This window comes from Vidua chalybeata, chromosome 28 (genome assembly GCF_026979565.1).
Source record: "Vidua chalybeata isolate OUT-0048 chromosome 28, bVidCha1 merged haplotype, whole genome shotgun sequence".
Taxonomy (NCBI): Eukaryota; Metazoa; Chordata; class Aves; order Passeriformes; family Viduidae; genus Vidua; species Vidua chalybeata.
The window spans coordinates 1,422,075-1,439,921 of NC_071557.1; the positions used below are offsets into that span (position 1 = coordinate 1,422,075).

Sequence of the window (17,847 nt, forward strand, 5' to 3'; positions counted from 1 at the left end):
GGTTTTTTGAAGGGTTTTGGTTGGTGGCGCTTCCCCATTCCCGAAGATTTCTGCTCTCCGTGGAATCCTGGGGGAAATTCCTGGAAATTCCCAGCCTGGGAGAGGGGGAGGATGGTATTTGAGGTCTCTCTCAGCCCAAAGCCCTTCCTGCAGTTCAGGGCTGATTCCCAGGAATTCCTGCAGTTCAGGGAGGTTTCCAGGAATTTCCTGCAGTTTAGGGATGATTCCCCAGGAATTCCTGGATTTCAGGGATGATTCCCAGGAATTCTGGATTTCAGGGATGATTCCCAGGATTTTTCCCAGAATTCCTGCAGTTCAGGGATTTTCTCCAGGATTTTTTCAGGAATTCTGGATTTCAGGGATGATTTCCAGGATTTTTCCAGGAATTCTGGAGTTCGGGGATGATTCCCAAGAATTTTTTCCAGGAATTCCTGCAGTTTAGGGATGATTTCCAGGAATTTTTCCAGGAATTCCTGGAGTTCAGGGATGATTCCCAGGAATTCCTGGATTTCAGGGAGGTTTTCCAGGATTTTTCCAGGAATTCCTGCAGTTTAGGGATTTTCTCCAGGATTTTTCCAGGAATTCCTGCAGTTCAGGGATGATTCCCAGGAATTCCTGCAGTTCAGGGATGATTCCCAGGAATTCTGGATTTCAGGGATGATTCCCAGGAATTTTTCCCAGGAATTCCTGCAGTTCAGGGATTTTCTCCAGGATTTTTCCAGGAATTCTGGATTTCAGGGATGATTTCCAGGATTTTTCCAGGAATTCTGGAGTTCAGGGATGATTCCCAAGAATTTTTTCCAGGAATTCCTGCAGTTTAGGGATGATTTCCAGGAATTTTTCCAGGAATTCCTGGAGTTCAGGGATGATTCCCAGGAATTCCTGCAGTTCAGGGAGGTTTTCCAGGATTTTTTCCAGAAATTCCTGGAGTTCAGGGATTTTCTCCAGGATTTTTCCAGGAATTCCTGCAGTTTAGGGATGATTCCCAGGAATTCCTGGATTTCAGGGATGATTCCCAGGAATTCCTGCAGTTCAGGGATGATTCCCAGGATTTCTGCAGTTCAGGGATGATTCCCAGGAATTCTGGATTTCAGGGAGATTTTCCAGGATTTTTCCAGGAATTCCTGCAGTTCAGGGATTTTCTCCAGGATTTTTTCCAGGAATTCTGGAGTTCAGGGATGATTCCCAAGAATTTTTTCCAGGAATTCCTGCAGTTCAGAGAGGTTTTCCAGGATTTTTCCAGGAATTCCTGCAGTTCAGGGATGATTCCCAGGAATTTTTCCCAGGAATTCCTGCAGTTTAGGGATTTTCTCCAGGATTTTTCCAGGAATTCCTGCAGTTCAGGGATGATTCCCAGGAATTCCTGGAGTTCAGGGATGATTCCCAGGAATTCTGGAGTTCAGGGAGGTTTTCCAGGATTTTTTCCAGAAATTCCTGCAGTTCAGGGATTTTCTCCAGGATTTTTTCCAGGAATTCTGGAGTTCAGGGATGATTCCCAGGAATTTTTCCAGGAATTCCTGCAGTTCAGAGAGGTTTTCCAGGATTTTTCCAGGAATTCCTGCAGTTTAGGGATGATTCCCAGGAATTTTTCCAGGAATTCCTGCAGTTCAGGGATTTTCTCCAGGATTTTTCCAGGAATTCCTGCAGTTCAGGGATGATTCCCAGGAATTCCTGCAGTTCAGGGATGATTCCCAGGAATTTTTCCAGGAATTCCTGCAGTTTAGGGATTTTCTCCAGGATTTTTCCAGGAATTCCTGCAGTTCAGGGATTATTCCCAGGAATTTTTTCCAGGAATGATTCCCAGGATTTTTTCCAAGAATTCTGGAGTTCAGGGCTGATTCCCAGCAATCCCTGAATTTCCAGGGCTGATTCCCAGCAATCCCTGGATCCCAGGGCTGATTCCCAGCAATCCCTGGATTCCAGGAATGTTTCCCATCAATCCCTGGATCCCAGGCCACTTTTCCAGGTGTTCCCAGGAAGTTTTCCAGGCATTTCCAGGAATGTTTTCCAGGAATTCCTGGATCCCAGGGCTGTTTTTCCAGGCTGATTCCCAGCAATCCCTGCATTCCAGGATGATTCCCAGGGCTGATTCCCATCAATCCCTGGATCCCAGGGCTGATTCCCAGCAATCCCTGGATTCCAGGGCTGATTCCCAGGAATGTTTCCCATCAATCCCTGGATCCCAGACCTCTTTCCCATAAATCCCTGGATCCCAGGCCTCTTTCCCATCAATCCCTGGATCCCAGGCCTCTTTCCCATCAATCCCTGGATCCCAGGCCTCTTTCCCATCAATCCCTGGATTCCAGGGCTGATTCCCATCAATCCCTGGATTCCAGGAATGTTTCCCATCAATCCCTGGATCCCAGGGCTGATTCCCAGGAATGTTTCCCATCAATCCCTGGATCCCAGGGCTGATTCCAGGGCTGTTTTCCCATCAATCCCTGGATCCCAGGGCTGATTCCCAGGAATGTTTCCCATCAATCCCTGGATCCCAGGAATGTTTCCCATCAATTCCTGGATCCCAGGCCTCTTTCCCAGGCCCTTTTCCCGGCATTCCCACCTCTCCTTTTCCAGAGCGAGCACTTTTCCTTCCTGGGGATCAACAACCAGTCGAGCCTGTCGGACATGCGCTGCCGCACCACCTTCTACACCGCGCTGGGCCGGCTCCTCATGGTGGATTTAGGTATTTTCCCGGGAATTCCCCCGCAATTCCCGCTTTTCTCAGCTCCCTTTTGGGATTTAGGCAAGGGGCAGCTCCGCCGGGAAAAGGCAAATGGGAGAAAGGGGAATGGGGGATTTGGAGTCGGAGAGATCAGGGTGGGGATTTTCCGGTCTCCTCAAAGCTCGGGAGAAAATTTACTCATCCTAAAATTTGGGATCGATTTTTTCATCCTGAAAATTTGGGATCGATTTTTCCATCCTAAGAATTTGGGATCGATTTTTCCATCCTAAAAATTTGGGATCGATTTTTCCATCCTAAAAATTTGGGATCAATTTTTTCATCCCAAGATTTGGGATCAATTTTTTCATCCCAAGATTTGGGATCAATTTTTCCATCCCAAGATTTGGGATCAGCTTTTCCATCCCAAGATTTGGGATCAATTTTTTCATCCCAAGATTTGGGATCGATTTTTCCATCCCAAGATTTGGGATCGATTTTTCAAATCCCACCAAGATTTGGGATCAATTTTTCCATCCTAAAATTTGGGATCAACTTTCCCATCCCAAGATTTGGGAGAAAATTTTCTCATCCTAGAATTTGGGATCAATTTTTTCATCCTAAAATTTGAGATCGATTTTTCCATCCCAAAAATTTTGGGATCGATTTTCCCATCCCAAGATTTGGGATCAATTTTTCCATCCCAAAAATTTGGGATCGGTTTTCCCATTGCAAAACTTGGGCTCAGCTTTCCCATCTCAGAATTTGGGATCAATTTTCCCATCCTAAAATTTGGGATCGATTTTCCCATCCAAGATTTGGGATCAATTTTTTCATCCCAAAAATTTGGGATCAGTTTTCCCATCCTAAAATTTGGGATCAGCTTTCCCATCTCAGAATTTGGGAACATTTTTTCCATCCTAAAATTTGGGATCAATTTTTTCATCCCAAGATTTGGGATCGATTTTCCCATCCCACCGAGATTTGGGATCAATTTTTCCATCCCAAAATTTGGGATCAATTTTTCCATCCCACCAAAATTTGGGACCAACTTTCCCATCCCAAGATTTGGGATCAATTTTCCCATCTCAAAATTTGGGATCAGCTTTCCCATCCCACTGAGATTTGGGGATCAATTTTCCCTGGATTTATCCAGGGATTTTCCATGTTTTTCCATGCAGTTCCCATGGGTTTTTTCATATTTTTTACTTTTTTCCATGTTTTTTCCATGGATTTTCCCTGTTTTTTCCATGTTTTTTCCATGGATTTCCCATATTTTCCCATGTTTTTCCCTGTTTTTCCCTGTTTTTCCATGTTTTTCCCTGTTTTTCCCTGTTTTTCCCTGGATTTTCCCTGTTGTTCCCAGGGGAGGACGAGGATCAGTACGAGCAGTTCATGGGGGATGTCCCGTGGGTTCTCTATGAATTTTCCATGTTTCTCTATGGATTTCCCATGGATTTCCCATTGAATTCCCATGGATTTTCCCTGTTTTTCCATGTTTTTCCATGTTTTTTCCCTGTTTTTCCATGGATTTTCCCTGTTTTTCCCAGGGGAGGACGAGGATCAGTACGAGCAGTTCATGGGGGATGTCCCGTGGGTTTCCATGTTTCTCTATGGATTTCCCATATTTTCCCATTGAATTCCCATTGAATTCCCATTGAATTCCCATGTTTTTTCCATGTTTTTTCCCTGTTTTTCCATGGATTTTCCCTGTTTTCCAGGGGAGGACGAGGATCAGTACGAGCAGTTCATGCTGCCCCTCACCGCTGCCTTCGAGGCCGTGGCTCAGATGTTCAGCACCAACTCCTTCAACGAGCAGGAGGCCAAGGTGGGCCCGGCGGAATTCCCGCATCCTTTCCCGGGATTTGGGGCTCCCAGATCCCTTGGGATGAGGCCAGAGGGAACTGGGATCAGTCCAGAGGGAACTGGGATCAGTCCAGAGGGAATTGGGATCAGTCCTGAGGGAATTGGGATCAGTCCTGAGGGAATTGGGATCAGTTTAGTGGGAACTGGGGTTCCTGAATCCCTTGGGATCAGTCCTGAGGGAATTGGGATCAGTCCTGAGGGAATTGGGATCAGTCCTGAGGGAATTGGGATCAGTTTAGTGGGAACTGGGGTTCCTGAATCCCTTGGGATCAGTCCTGAGGGAACTGGGATCAGTCCAGAGGGAATTGGGATCAGTCCTGAGGGAATTGGGATCAGTCCTGAGGGAATTGGGATAAATCCAGAGGGAGTTGGGATCAGTCCTGAGGGAATTGGGAGGTTCCTGAATCCCTTGGAATAAATCCAGAAGGAATTGGGATCAGTCCAGAGGGAATTTGGGTTCCTGAATCCCTTGGGATGAGGCCTGAGGGAATTGGGATCAGTCCTGAGGGAACTGGGATCAATCAAGAGGGAATTGGGGTTCCCGAATCCCTTGGGATGAGGCCTGAGGGAATTGGGATCAGTCCTGAGGGAATTGGGGTTCCTGAATCCCTTGGGATCAGTCCTGAGGGAATTTGGGTTCCTGAATCCCTTGGGATCAGTTTGGTGGGATCTGGGTTCCCCAATCCCTTGGGATCAGTTTAGATTGAATCCCTTGGGAGGGCCCTGGGTGGATCCGTGTTCCCCAATGCCCTGGGTGGATCCGTGTTCCCAATCCGTGTTCCCCAATCCGTGTTCCCCAATCCGTGTTCCCAATCCGTGTTCCCAATCCGTGTTCCCCAATCCCCTGGGTGGATCCGTGTTCCCAATCCGTGTTCCCAATCCGTGTTCCCCAATCCCCTGGGTGGATCCGTGTTCCCAATCCGTGTTCCCAATCCGTGTTCCCCAATCCCCTGGGTGGATCCGTGTTCCCAATCCGTGTTCCCATTCCGTGTTCCCCAATCCCCTGGGTGGATCCATGTTCCCAATCCGTGTTCCCCAATCCGTGTTCCCCAATCCGTGTTCCCATTCCGTGTTCCCCAATCCCCTGGGTGGATCCGTGTTCCCAATCCGTGTTCCCAATCCGTGTTCCCAATCCGTGTTCCCCAATCCGTGTTCCCAATCCGTGTTCCCCAATCCCCTGGGTGGATCCGTGTTCCCAATCCGTGTTCCCAATCCGTGTTCCCAATCCGTGTTCCCAATCCGTGTTCCCATTCCGTGTATCCCCAATCCCCTGGGATCAGTTCAGTGGGATCCGTGTTCCCCAATCCGTGTTCCCAATCCGTGTTCCCCAATCCGTGTTCCCAATCCGTGTTCCCAATCCGTGTTCCCAATCCGTGTTCCCAATCCGTGTTCCCAATCCCCTGGGTGGATCCGTGTTCCCATTCCGTGTTCCCCAATCCATGTTCCCAATCCATGTTCCCAATCCATGTTCCCAATCCATGTTCCCAATCCATGTTCCCAATCCGTGTTCCCACTCCGTGTTCCCCAATGCCCTGGGTGGATCCGTGTTCCCAATCCGTGTTCCCAATCCGTGTTCCCAATCCGTGTTCCCAATCCGTGTTCCCAATCCGTGTTCCCCAATCCGTGTTCCCAATCCGTGTTCCCAATCCGTGTTCCCCATTCCGTGTTCCCCAATCCGTGTTCCCCAATGCCCTGGGTGGATCCGTGTTCCCAATCCGTGTTCCCACTCCGTGTTCCCACTCCGTGTTCCCACTCCCCTGGGTCCATTCCCTCTCTCTCTCTCTCCCAGCGCACGCTGGTGGGGCTGGTGCGGGACCTGCGCGGCATCGCCTTCGCCTTCAACGCCAAAACCTCCTTCATGATGCTCTTCGAGTGGATGTATCCTGAGCCGGGCCTAAAATCCCTGAGCCTAACCCTGAGCCGGGCCTAAAATCCCTGAGCCTAACCCTGAGCCAGGCCTAACAACCCTGAGCCGGGCCTAACAACCCTGAGCCGGGCCTAACAACCCTGAGCCTAACCCTGAGCCAGGCCTAACAACCCTGAGCCGGGCCTAACAACCCTGAGCCAGGCCTAACAACCCTGAGCCTAACCCTGAGCCGGGCCTAACAACCCTGAGCCCAACCCTGAGCCGGGCCTAACAACCCTGAGCCTAACCCTGAGCCGGGCCTAAAATCCCTGAGCCTAACCCTGAGCCAGGCCTAACAACCCTGAGCCTAACCCTGAGCCGGGCCTAACAACCCTGAGCTGGGCCTAACAACCCTGAGCTGGGCCTAAAATCAATGAGCCGGGCCTAAAATCCCTGAGCCTAACCCTGAGCCGGGCCTAAAATCCCTGAGCTGGGCCTAAAATCCCTGAGCCTAACCCTGAGCCAGGCCTAAAATCCCTGAGCTGGGCCTAAAATCAATGAGCCAGGCCTAAACACCCTGAGCCGGGCCTAAAATCAATGAGCTGGACCTAACAACCCTGAGCTGGGCCTAAACACCCTGAGCTGGGCCTAAAATCCCTGAGCCGGGCCTAAAATCCCTGAGCTGGGCCTAACCCTGAGCTGGGCCTAAAATCCCTGAGCTGGGCCTAAAATCCCTGAGCTGGGCCTAACCCTGGGCCTAATCCTGAGCTGGGCCTAAAGCCTGAGTCGGGCCTAACAGCCCTGAGCTGGGCCTAACCTTTAAAAAATTGGGATTTCCTTAAAAAAATTGGGATTTTCCTCCTGGATCCTTCCAAAAAAATCCATTTTGCCTTCTGATTTCCTTTAAAAAATTGGGATTTTCCTCTAAAATTTGGGATTTCCTTAAAAAAATTGGGATTTTCCTCCTGGATCCTTCCAAAAAAATCCATTTTACGCTCTGATTTCCCTTTAAAAATTTGGGATTTCCTTAAAAAAATGGGATTTTCCTCTTGGATCCTTCCAAAAAAATCCATTTTGCCTTCTGATTTCCCTTTAAAAATTTGGGATTTCCTCTAAAAATTGGGATTTCCTTAGAAAATTTGGGATTTCCTTTAAAAAAAAGGGATTTTTCCTCTTGGATCCTTCCCAAAAAATCCATTTTGGGTTCTGATTTCCTTTAAAAAATTGGGATTTTCCTCTAAAATTTGGGATTTCCTTTGAAAAATTGGGATTTTTCTCCTGGATCCTTCCAAAAAAATCCTTTTTGGGTTCTGATTTCCCTTTAAAAAACTGGGATTCCCTTTAAAAAATTGGGATTTTCCTCTAAAGTTTGGGATTTCCTTAAAAAAAATTGGGATTTTCCTCTAAAATTTGGGATTTCCTTAAAAAAATGGGATTTTCCTCCTGGATCCTTCCCAAAAAATCCATTTTGCGCTCTGATTTCCCTTGAAAAAATTGGGATTTCCTTAAAAAAATTGGGATTTTCCTCCTGGATCCTTCCCAAAAAAATCCATTTTACGCTCTGATTTCCCTTTAAAAAGTTGGGATTTCCTCTAAAAATTGAGATTTCCTTTAAAAAATTGGGATTTTCCTCTAAAATTTGGGATTTCCTTAAAAAAATGGGATTTTCCTTCTGGATCCTTCCAAAAAAATCCATTTTACGCTCTGATTTCCCTTTAAAAATTTGGGATTTCCTTAAAAAAATGGGATTTTCCTCTTGGATCCTTCCAAAAAAATCCTTTTTGGGTTCTGATTTCCCTTTAAAAATTTGGGATTTCCTCTAAAAATTGGGATTTCCTTAGAAAATTTGGGATTTCCTTTAAAAAAAAGGGATTTTTCCTCTTGGATCCTTCCCAAAAAATCCTTTTTGGGTTCTGATTTCCCTTTAAAAAATTGGGATTCCCTCTAAAATTTGGGATTTCCTTTAAAAAAATTGGGATTTTCCTCCTGGATCCTTCCAAAAAATCCATTTTGCGTTCTGATTTCCCTTTAAAAATCTGGGATTTCCTCTAAAAATTGGGATTTCCTTAGAAAATTTGGGATTTCCTTTAAAAAAAAGGGATTTTTCCTCTTGGATCCTTCCCAAAAAATCCTTTTTGGGTTCTGATTTCCCTTTAAAAAATTGGGATTCCCTCTAAAATTTGGGATTTCCTTTAAAAAAATGGCATTTTCCTCCTGGATCCTTCCAAAAAATCAATTTTGGGTTCTGATTTCCCTTTTAAAATTTGGGATTTTCCTCTAAAATTTGGGATTTCCTTTAAAAAATTGGGATTTTCCTCTAAAATTTGGGATTTCCTTAAAAAATGGGATTTTCCTCCTGGATCCTTCCAAAAAAATCCTTTTTGGGTTCTGATTTCCCTTTAAAAATCTGGGATTTCCTTTAAAAAATTGGGATTTCCTTAAAAAAAAATTGGGATTTCCCTTAACATTTGGGATTTCCTCTAAAATTTGGGATTTCCTTAAAAAAATTGGGATTTTCCTCTTGGATCCTTCCAAAAAAATCCATTTTGGGTTCTGATTTCCTTTAAAAAATTGGGATTCCCTCTAAAATTTGGGATTCCCTTTAAAAAAATTGGGATTTTCCTCCTGGATCCTTCCAAAAAATCCTTTTTGGGTTCTGATTTCCCTTGAAAAAATTGGGATTTCCTTAAAAAATTGGGATTTTCCTCTTGGATCCTTCCCAAAAAATCCATTTTGCGCTCTGATTTCCTTTAAAAAATTGGGATTCCCTCTAAAATTTGGGATTTCCTTTAAAAACGAAGATTTCTCCCTTCCCTTCCCTCCCACCCCGGGCGTGGCCAAGCCCGATTCCCGCGGGATTTTTGCCGGGAAAAGCGGGAATTCCTTAATTTCCCCGCAGTTACCCCTCCTACATGCCCATCCTGCAGAGAGCCATCGAGCTCTGGTACCACGACCCCGCCTGCACCACGCCCGTGCTCAAACTCATGGCTGAGCTGGTCCACAACAGGTGGGAATTCCCAAAATCCCGCGGTTTTCCCGGAATTCTGAGCCTTGCCAGGGGTTATTTCATCCTTGTTTGGGTGGGTGTGACCCAAATCCCTCCTTTTTCCACCCAAATCCCTCCTTTTTCCACCCAAAACCTTCAGTTTTCCCCCCAAATTCCCTTTTTTTTCCTCATTTCCCCCCCCAAATCCCCATTTTTCCTCATTTTTTCCTCTCCAAATCCCCTTTTTTCCTCATTTTCCCCCCAAATCCCCATTTTTTTTCCGGGATTTCCCCCCCCAAATCCCATTTTTTCCCCATTTTCCCTCCCAAATTCCCTCATTTTTCCCCCCCAAATCCCCATTTTTCCCCCAAATCCCCATTTTTTTTCCGAATTTCCCCCCCCAAATCCCATTTTTTTTCCCCATTTTTCCCCCCTAAATTCCCTCATTTTTTCCTCATTTTTCCCCCCAAATCCCATTTTCCCTCCTACACCCCATTTACAACAGGTGGGAATTCCCAACATTCCGGGGTTTTCCCGGAATTCTGAGCCTTGCCAGGGGTTATTTCATCCTTGTTTGGGTGGGTGTGACCCAAATCCCTCAATTTTCCCCCCAAAACCCTCAATTTTCCCCCCAAATTCCCATTTTTTTTTTCCTCATTTCCCCCCCCCCCAATCCCCATTTTTCCCCCAAATCCCATTTTTTTCTGAATTTCCCCCCCCAAATCCCATTTTTTCCCCATTTTCCCTCCCAAATTCCCTCATTTTCCCCCCAAATTCCCTCATTTTTTCCCCCAAATCCCCATTTTCCCCCCATTTTTTTCCCCTAATCCCCTTTTTTTCCCCAATTTTCCTCTCCAAATCCCCATTTTTCCCCCCAAATCCCATTTTTCCTCCTACACCCCATTTACAACAGGTGGGAATTCCCAACATTCCGGGGTTTTCCCGGAATTCTGAGCCTTGCCAGGGGTTATTTCATCCTTGTTTGGGTGGGTGTGACCCAAATCCCTCCTTTTTCCCCCCAAATCCCCATTTTTCCCCCATTTTTCCTCCAAATTCCCATTTTTTCCCCATTTTTCCTCCCCAAAACCCTCAATTTTCCCCCCAAATTCCCATTTTTTCCTCATCTCCCCCCCCCAAAATCCCCATTTTCCCCCCAAATCCCCATTTTTTTTCCGAATTTCCCCCCCAAATCCCATTTTTTTCCCCATTTTTTCCCCCCAAATCCCTCATTTTTTTCTTCATTTTTGCCCCCAAATCCCCATTTTTCCTCCTAAACCCCATTTACAACAGGTGGGAATTCCCAAAATCCCGCGGTTTTCCCGGAATTCTGAGCCTTGCCAGGGGTTATTTCATCCTTGTTTGGGTGGGTGTGACCCAAATCCCTCCTTTTTCCACCCAAATCCCTCCTTTTTCCACCCAAAACCTTCAGTTTTCCCCCCAAATTCCCTTTTTTTTCCTCATTTCCCCCCCCAAATCCCCATTTTTCCTCATTTTTTCCTCTCCAAATCCCCTTTTTTCCTCATTTTCCCCCCAAATCCCCATTTTTTCCGGATTTCCCCCCCCAAATCCCATTTTTTCCCCATTTTCCCTCCCAAATTCCCTCATTTTTCCCCCCCAAATCCCCATTTTTCCCCCAAATCCCCATTTTTTTTCCGAATTTCCCCCCCCAAATCCCATTTTTTTCCCCATTTTTCCCCCCAAATCCCTCATTTTTTTTCTTCATTTTTGCCCCCAAATCCCCATTTTTCCTCCTAAACCCCATTTACAACAGGTGGGAATTCCCAAAATCCCGCGGTTTTCCCGGAATTCTGAGCCTTGCCAGGGGTTATTTCATCCTTGTTTGGGTGGGTGTGACCCAAATCCCTCCTTTTTCACCCAAAACCTTCGTTTTTCCACCCAAAATTCCTCAATTTCACCCCCAAAACCTTCGTTTTCCCCCCCAAATTCCCATTTTTTCCTCATTTTCCCCTCCAAATTCCCTTTTTTTTTCCCATTTTTCCTCCCCAAATCCCCATTTTTCCCCCAAATCCCCATTTTTCCTCATTTTACCCCCCAATTTCCCAGTTTTTCTCATTTTTCCCACCCATATCCCCATTTTCCCACCCAAATCCCTATTTCTTTCCCCATTTTTCCCCCCTAAATTCCCTCATTTTTTCCTCATTTTTCCCCCCCAAATCCCATTTTCCCTCCTACACCCCATTTACAACAGGTGGGAATTCCCAAAATTCCGGGATTTTCCCGGAATTCTGAGCCTTGCCAGGGGTTATTTCATCCTTGTTTGGGTGGGTGTGACCCAAATCCCTCCTTTTTCCCCCCAAATCCCCATTTTTCCTCATTTTCCCCTCCAAATTCCCTTTTTTTTTCCCATTTTTCCTCCCCAAATCCCCATTTTCCCCCCAAATCCCCATTTTTCCCCCATTTTCCCTCCAAATCCCCCTTTTTTCCCCAATTTTCCTCCCCAAATCCCCATTTTTCCCCAAATCCCCATTTTTCCTCATTTTTTCCTCTCCAAATCCCCATTTTTCGCATCCAAATCTCATTTTTCCCCCAAATCCCCATTTTTTCCCCATTTTCCCTCCCAAATTCCCAATTTTTCCTCATTTTTCCCCCCCCAAATCCCCATTTTTCCTCCCCAAATCCCCTTTTTTTCCTCATTTTCCTCCCCAAATCCCCATTTTTTCCTCATTTTTCCACCCAAATCCCATTTCCCCCCCCGCCCAAATCCCATTTTTCCCAGGTAGGAAATTCCCAAAAATCTGGGATTTCCTGGAATTCTGCCCCTTGGAAGAGCTTTAAATCCAGTTAAATATCCACGTTCTGCTCTGCCAGGGGATCCAAGCTGGAATTGGGCACTGCCAGGGATCCACTGGAATTCCATCCTGGGAATTCCATCCTGGCCAGGAATTCCTTCCCAAAATCCCATCAAATCTCCCCTTTCCCAGTTCAATCCATTCCCTGTGTCCCATCCCTTATCCCAAATCCCTCCCCAGCTCTCCTGGAGCCTCTCCAGGTTCCAGAATTTCCTTGGATCTTTTCCAACTTTCTTTGGACACTCCCAGGGATCCACAGGAATTCCTCCTGGGAATTCCATCCCAGCCAGGAATTCCTTCCCAAAATCCCACCCCAATCTCCCCTTTCCCAGGTTAAATCCATTCCCTGTGTCCCATCCCTTATCCCAAATCCCTCTGCAGCTCTCCTGGAACCCCTCCAGGCTCCAAGATTTCCTTGGATCTTTCTCAACTTTCATTGGACACTGCCAGGGATCCACAGGAATTCTTCCTGGGAATTCCATCCCAGCCAGGAATTCCTTCCCAAAATCCCACCCCAATCTCCCCTTTCCCACTTAAATCCATTCCCTGTGTCCCATCCCTTATCCCAAATCCTCCCCAGCTCTCCTGGAGCCCCCGCAGCCTCTGGAATGTGCTGGGAGCTCTCCCTGGATTTCCCTTCTCCAGGGGAACATTCCCAGGCGGGCTCCAGCCCCGGAGCATTCCCTGGCTCTGAGCATTCCCTGCTTTTCCCGCAGATCCCAGCGGCTCCAGTTCGATGTCTCCTCTCCCAACGGGATCCTGCTCTTCCGCGAGACCAGCAAGATGATCACGACCTACGGTGAGGGAGCCTGGGATGCATCCATGGAAAAATCCTGGATAAATCGTGGAAACGTTCTGGGTTCATCCATGGAAAAATCATGGATGGATCCATGGAAAAATCATGGATTCATCCATGGAAAAATCATGGATGGATCCATGGAAAAATCCTGGATAAATCATGGAAACGTCCTGGGTTCATCCTGGAAACATCCTGGGTTCATCCTGGAAAAGTCATGGATGGATCCATGGAAAAATCCTGGATAAATCGTGGAAACGTCCTGGGTTCATCCATGGAAAAATCCTGGGTGGATCCATGGAAAAATCCTGGATAAATCGTGGAAACGTCCTGGGTTCATCCTGGAAAAATCATGGATGGATCCATGGAAAAATCCTGGATAAATCGTGGAAATGTCCTGGGTTCATCCTGGAAAAATCATGGATGGATCCATGGAAAAATCCTGGATAAATCGTGGAAATGTCCTGGGTTCATCCTGGAAAAATCATGGATGGATCCATGGAAAAATCCTGGATAAATCGTGGAAATGTCCTGGGTTCATCCTGGAAAAATCATGGATGGATCCATGGAAAAATCCTGGATAAATCGTGGAAATGTCCTGGGTTCATCCTGGAAAAATCATGGATGGATCCATGGAAAAATCCTGGATAAATCGTGGAAATGTCCTGGGTTCATCCTGGAAAAATCATGGATGGATCCATGGAAAAATCCTGGATAAATCATGGAAATGTCCTGGGTTCATCCTAAAAACGTCCTGGGTTCATCCTGGAAAAATCATGGATGGATCCATGGAAAAATCATGGATGGATCCATGGAAAAATCCTGGATAAATCGTGGAAACGTCCTGGGTTCATCCATGGAAAAATCCTGGGTGGATCCATGGAAAAATCCTGGATAAATCATGGATAAATCCTGGGTTCATCCTGGAAACATCCTGGGTTCATCCATGGAAAAATCCTGGATAAATCATGGAAACATCCTGGATTCATCCTGGAAAAATCATGGATGGATCCATGGAAAAATCCTGGATAAATCGTGGAAATGTCCTGGGTTCATCCATGGAAACATCTTGGAAACATCCTGGATGATGGAATGGTTTGGGTTGGAAAGGAGCCACATAAATAATTCCTAGATTTCCTGGAAAGGATTTGGAATGCCATCCCAATTCCCAGATTTTGGGTTGGGATGGATTAGAAATCCCATCCAGTTTGGAATTCAGGGGATCACGGGATGGTTTGGGTTGGGATGGATTTGAAATCCCATCCCAATTCCCAGATTTTGGGTTGGGATGGATTTGAAATCCCATCTCAATTCCCAGATTTTGGGTTGGGATGGATTTGAAATCCCATCCCAATTCCCAGATTTCGGGTTGGGATGGATTTGAAATCCCATCTAGTGTGGAATTTATAGGATCATGGAATGGTTTGGGTTGGGATGGATTTGAAATCCCATCCCAATATCCAAATTTCAGGTTGGAGTGGATTTGAAATCCCATCCGCTTTGGAATTCACGGGATCAGGGAATTGTTTGGGTTGGAAAGGAACCACATAAATAATTCCCAGATTTCAGGTTGGGATGGAATTGAAATCCCATCCCAATATCCAATTTTGGGTTAGAATCGAGTTTAAATTCCATCCCATTTCCCAGATTTTGGGTTGGGATGGATTAGAAATCCCACCCAGAGTGGAATTCGAGGGATCACGGGATGGTTTGAGTCGGGATGGATTTGAAATCCCATCCCAATTCCCAGATTTTGGGTTGGGATGGCTTTGAAATCCCATCCCAATATCCCAATTTCAGGTTGGGATGGAATTGAAATCCCATCCCAATATCTTCATTTTGGGTTGGAATGGATTTGAAATCCCATCCCAATATCTTCATTTTGGGTTGGAATGGATTTGAAATTCCATCCAGAGTGGAATTTGAGGGATCACGGGATGGTTTGGGTTGGGATGGATTTGAAATTCCATCCCAATATCCCGATTTTGGGTTAGAATAGAGTTTAAATTCCATCCTAATTCCCAGATTTCGGGTTGGGGTAGATTTGAAATCCCATCCCAATATCCAAATTTCAGGTCAGGATGGATTAGAAATCCCACCCAGAGTGGAATTTGAGGGATCACGGGGTGGTTTGGTTGGGATGGATTTGAAATCTCATCCCAGTATCCAAATTTCGGGTTGGGATGGAATTGAAATCCCATCCCAATATCCAAATTTCAGGTCAGGATGGATTAGAAATCCCACCCAGAGTGGAATTCGAGGGATCACGGGATGGATTTGAAATCCCACCCAGAGTGGAATTTGAGGGATCACAGAATGGTTTGGGTTAGGATGGATTTGAAATCCCATCCCAGTATCCCAATTTCGGGTCGGGATGGAATTGACAGCCGGGGCGGGGATGGGAGTGGTGATCCCGAGCCGGAATTCCCGCAGGGAATCGCATCCTGACGCTGGGCGAGGTGCCCAAGGACCAGGTGTACGCGCTGAAGGGAATGGAATGGATTTGAAATCCCATCCCAATATCCCAATTTCGGGTCGGGATGGCTTAGAAATCCCACCCAGAGTGGAATTTGAGGGATCACGGGATGCTTTGGGTTGGGATGGGTTTGAAATCCCATCCCAATATCCAAATTTTAGGTTGGGATGGATTTGAAATCCCATCCCAATATCCCAATTTCAGGTCAGGATGGATTAGAAATCCCATCCAGAGTGGAATTCGAGGGATCACAGAATGGATTTGAAATCCCATCCAGAGTGGAATTTGAGGGATCACGGGATGCTTTGGGTCAGGATTGGATTTGAAATCCCATCCCAATATCCCAATTTCAGGTCGGGATGGGTTAGAAATCCCACCCAGAGTGGAATTCGAGGGATCACGGGATGGTTTGGGTTGGGATGGGTTTGAAATCCCATCCCAATATCCCAATTTCAGGTTGGGATGGATTTGAAATCTCATCCCAATATCCCAATTTTGGGTTGGGATGGAATTGAAATCCCATCCAGTGTGGAATTCAAAGGATCACGGGATGGATTAGAAATCCCATCCAGGGTGGAATTCAAGGGTTCACAGAATGGATTTGGGTCGGGATGGCTTTGACAGCCGGGGCGGGGATGGGAGTGGTGATCCCGAGCCGGAATTCCCGCAGGGAATCGCATCCTGACGCTGGGCGAGGTGCCCAAGGACCAGGTGTACGCGCTGAAGCTGAAGGGAATCTCCATCTGCTTCTCCATGCTGAAGGCGGCGCTCAGCGGCAGCTACGTCAACTTCGGCGTCTTCCGGCTCTACGGCGACGACGCGCTGGACAACGCGCTGCAGACCTTCATCAAACTGCTGCTCTCCATCCCGCACAGCGACCTGCTGGTCAGCCCCGGAATGCCGTGTCCCGGGAATTCCGGCCCTGGGAATGCTGGCCCCGGGAATGCCGTGTCCTGGGAATGCTGGCCCCGGGAATTCCGGCCCTGGGAATGCTGGCTCCTGGGAATTCCAGCCCTGGGAATGCCGTGTCCCGGGAATTCCGGCCCTGGGAATGCTGGCCCCGGGAATGCCGTGTCCTGGGAATGCTGGCCCCGGGAATTCCGTGTCCTGGGAATGCTGGCCCTGGGAATGCTGGCTCCTGGGAATGCCGTGTCCTGGGAATTCTGGCCCCTGGGAATGCCGTGTCCTGGGAATGCTGGCCCCGGGAATGCCGTGTCCCGGGAATGCTGGCCCTGGGAATGCTGTCTCCTGGGATTCCGGCCCCTGGGAATTCTGGCCCCCGGAATGCCGTGTCCTGGGAATGCTGGCCCTGGGAATGCTGGCCCCGGGAATGCCGTGTCCTGGGAATGCTGTGTCCTGGGAATTCTGGCCCCTGGGATTCCAGCCCTTGGGAATTCCATCCCTGGGAATTCCGGCCCCTGGGAATGCTGGCCCCGGGAATGCTGGCTCCTGGGAGTGCTGTGTCCTGGGAATTCCGGCCCCTGGGATTCCGGCCCCTGGGAATTCCGGCCCCTGGGAATTCCAGCTCCTGGGATTCCAGCCCTTGGGAATTACAGCCCCTGGGAATTCCGGCCCTTGGGAATTACAGCCCCTGGGAATTCCGGCCCTTGGGAATTACGGCTCCTGGGAGTGCTGTGTCCTGGGAATTCCAGCCCCTGGGAATTCTGTGTCCTGGGATTCCGGCCCCTGGGAATGCTGGCTCCTGGGAATTCCGGCCCTGGGAATGCTGGCTCCTGGGAATTCCAGCCCTGGGAATGCCGTGTCCCGGGAATTCCGGCCCTGGGAATGCTGGCTCCTGGGAATTCCAGCCCTGGGAATGCCGTGTCCCGGGAATTCCGGCCCTGGGAATGCTGGCTCCTGGGAATTCCGGCCCTGGGAATTCTGGCCCCTGGGAATGCCGTGTCCTGGGAATGCTGGCCCCAGGAATGCTGGCTCCTGGGAGTGCTGTGTCCTGGGAATTCCGGCCCCTGGGAATTCCGGCCCCTGGGAATTCCAGCCCCTGGGATTCCGGCCCCTGGGAATTCCAGCCCTGGGATTCCGGCCCCTGGGAATTCCGGCCCCTGGGAATGCTGGCTCCTGGGAATGCTGGCTCCTGGGAGTGCTGTGTCCTGGGATTCCATCCCCTGGGAATTCTGGCCCCTGGGAATTCTGGCCCTGGGAATTCTGGCCCTGGGAATTCCGGCCCCGGGAATGCCCGTGTCCTGGGAATGCTGGCTCCTGGGAATGCCGTGTCCTGGGAATGCTGTGTCCTGGGAATGCTGGCTCCTGGGATTCCGGTCCTGGGAATTCCGGCCCTGGGAATTCCGGCCCTGGGAATTCTGGCCCCCGGAATTCCGTGTCCTGGGAATTCCGGCCCTGGGAATTCTGGCTCCTGGGATTCCGTGTCCTGGGAATTCCGGCCCCTGGGA

At 48.0% G+C, this 17,847-nt stretch overlaps 2 protein-coding genes across 2 annotated transcripts in view; one reads left to right on the top strand and one right to left on the bottom strand.

Annotated features, from left to right (window-relative positions):
* The window catches only part of DOK2 (docking protein 2), a 1,673-nt gene extending 1,635 nt beyond the window's left edge, over positions 1–38 (bottom strand). The window contains exon 1 of the mRNA XM_053966266.1: positions 29–38. Coding sequence (XP_053822241.1) covers positions 29–38 — 10 coding nt within the window. The remainder of the gene's footprint in view (positions 1–28) is intronic.
* Positions 39–111: 73 nt separating this feature from the next.
* XPO7 (exportin 7) overlaps positions 112–17,847 on the top strand; it is a 28,239-nt gene continuing 10,503 nt past the window's right edge. The window contains exons 1-7 of the mRNA XM_053966267.1: positions 112–192; positions 2,422–2,683; positions 4,381–4,487; positions 6,315–6,403; positions 9,271–9,378; positions 12,884–12,966; positions 16,110–16,324. Coding sequence (XP_053822242.1) covers positions 112–192; positions 2,422–2,683; positions 4,381–4,487; positions 6,315–6,403; positions 9,271–9,378; positions 12,884–12,966; positions 16,110–16,324 — 945 coding nt within the window. The remainder of the gene's footprint in view (positions 193–2,421; positions 2,684–4,380; positions 4,488–6,314; positions 6,404–9,270; positions 9,379–12,883; positions 12,967–16,109; positions 16,325–17,847) is intronic.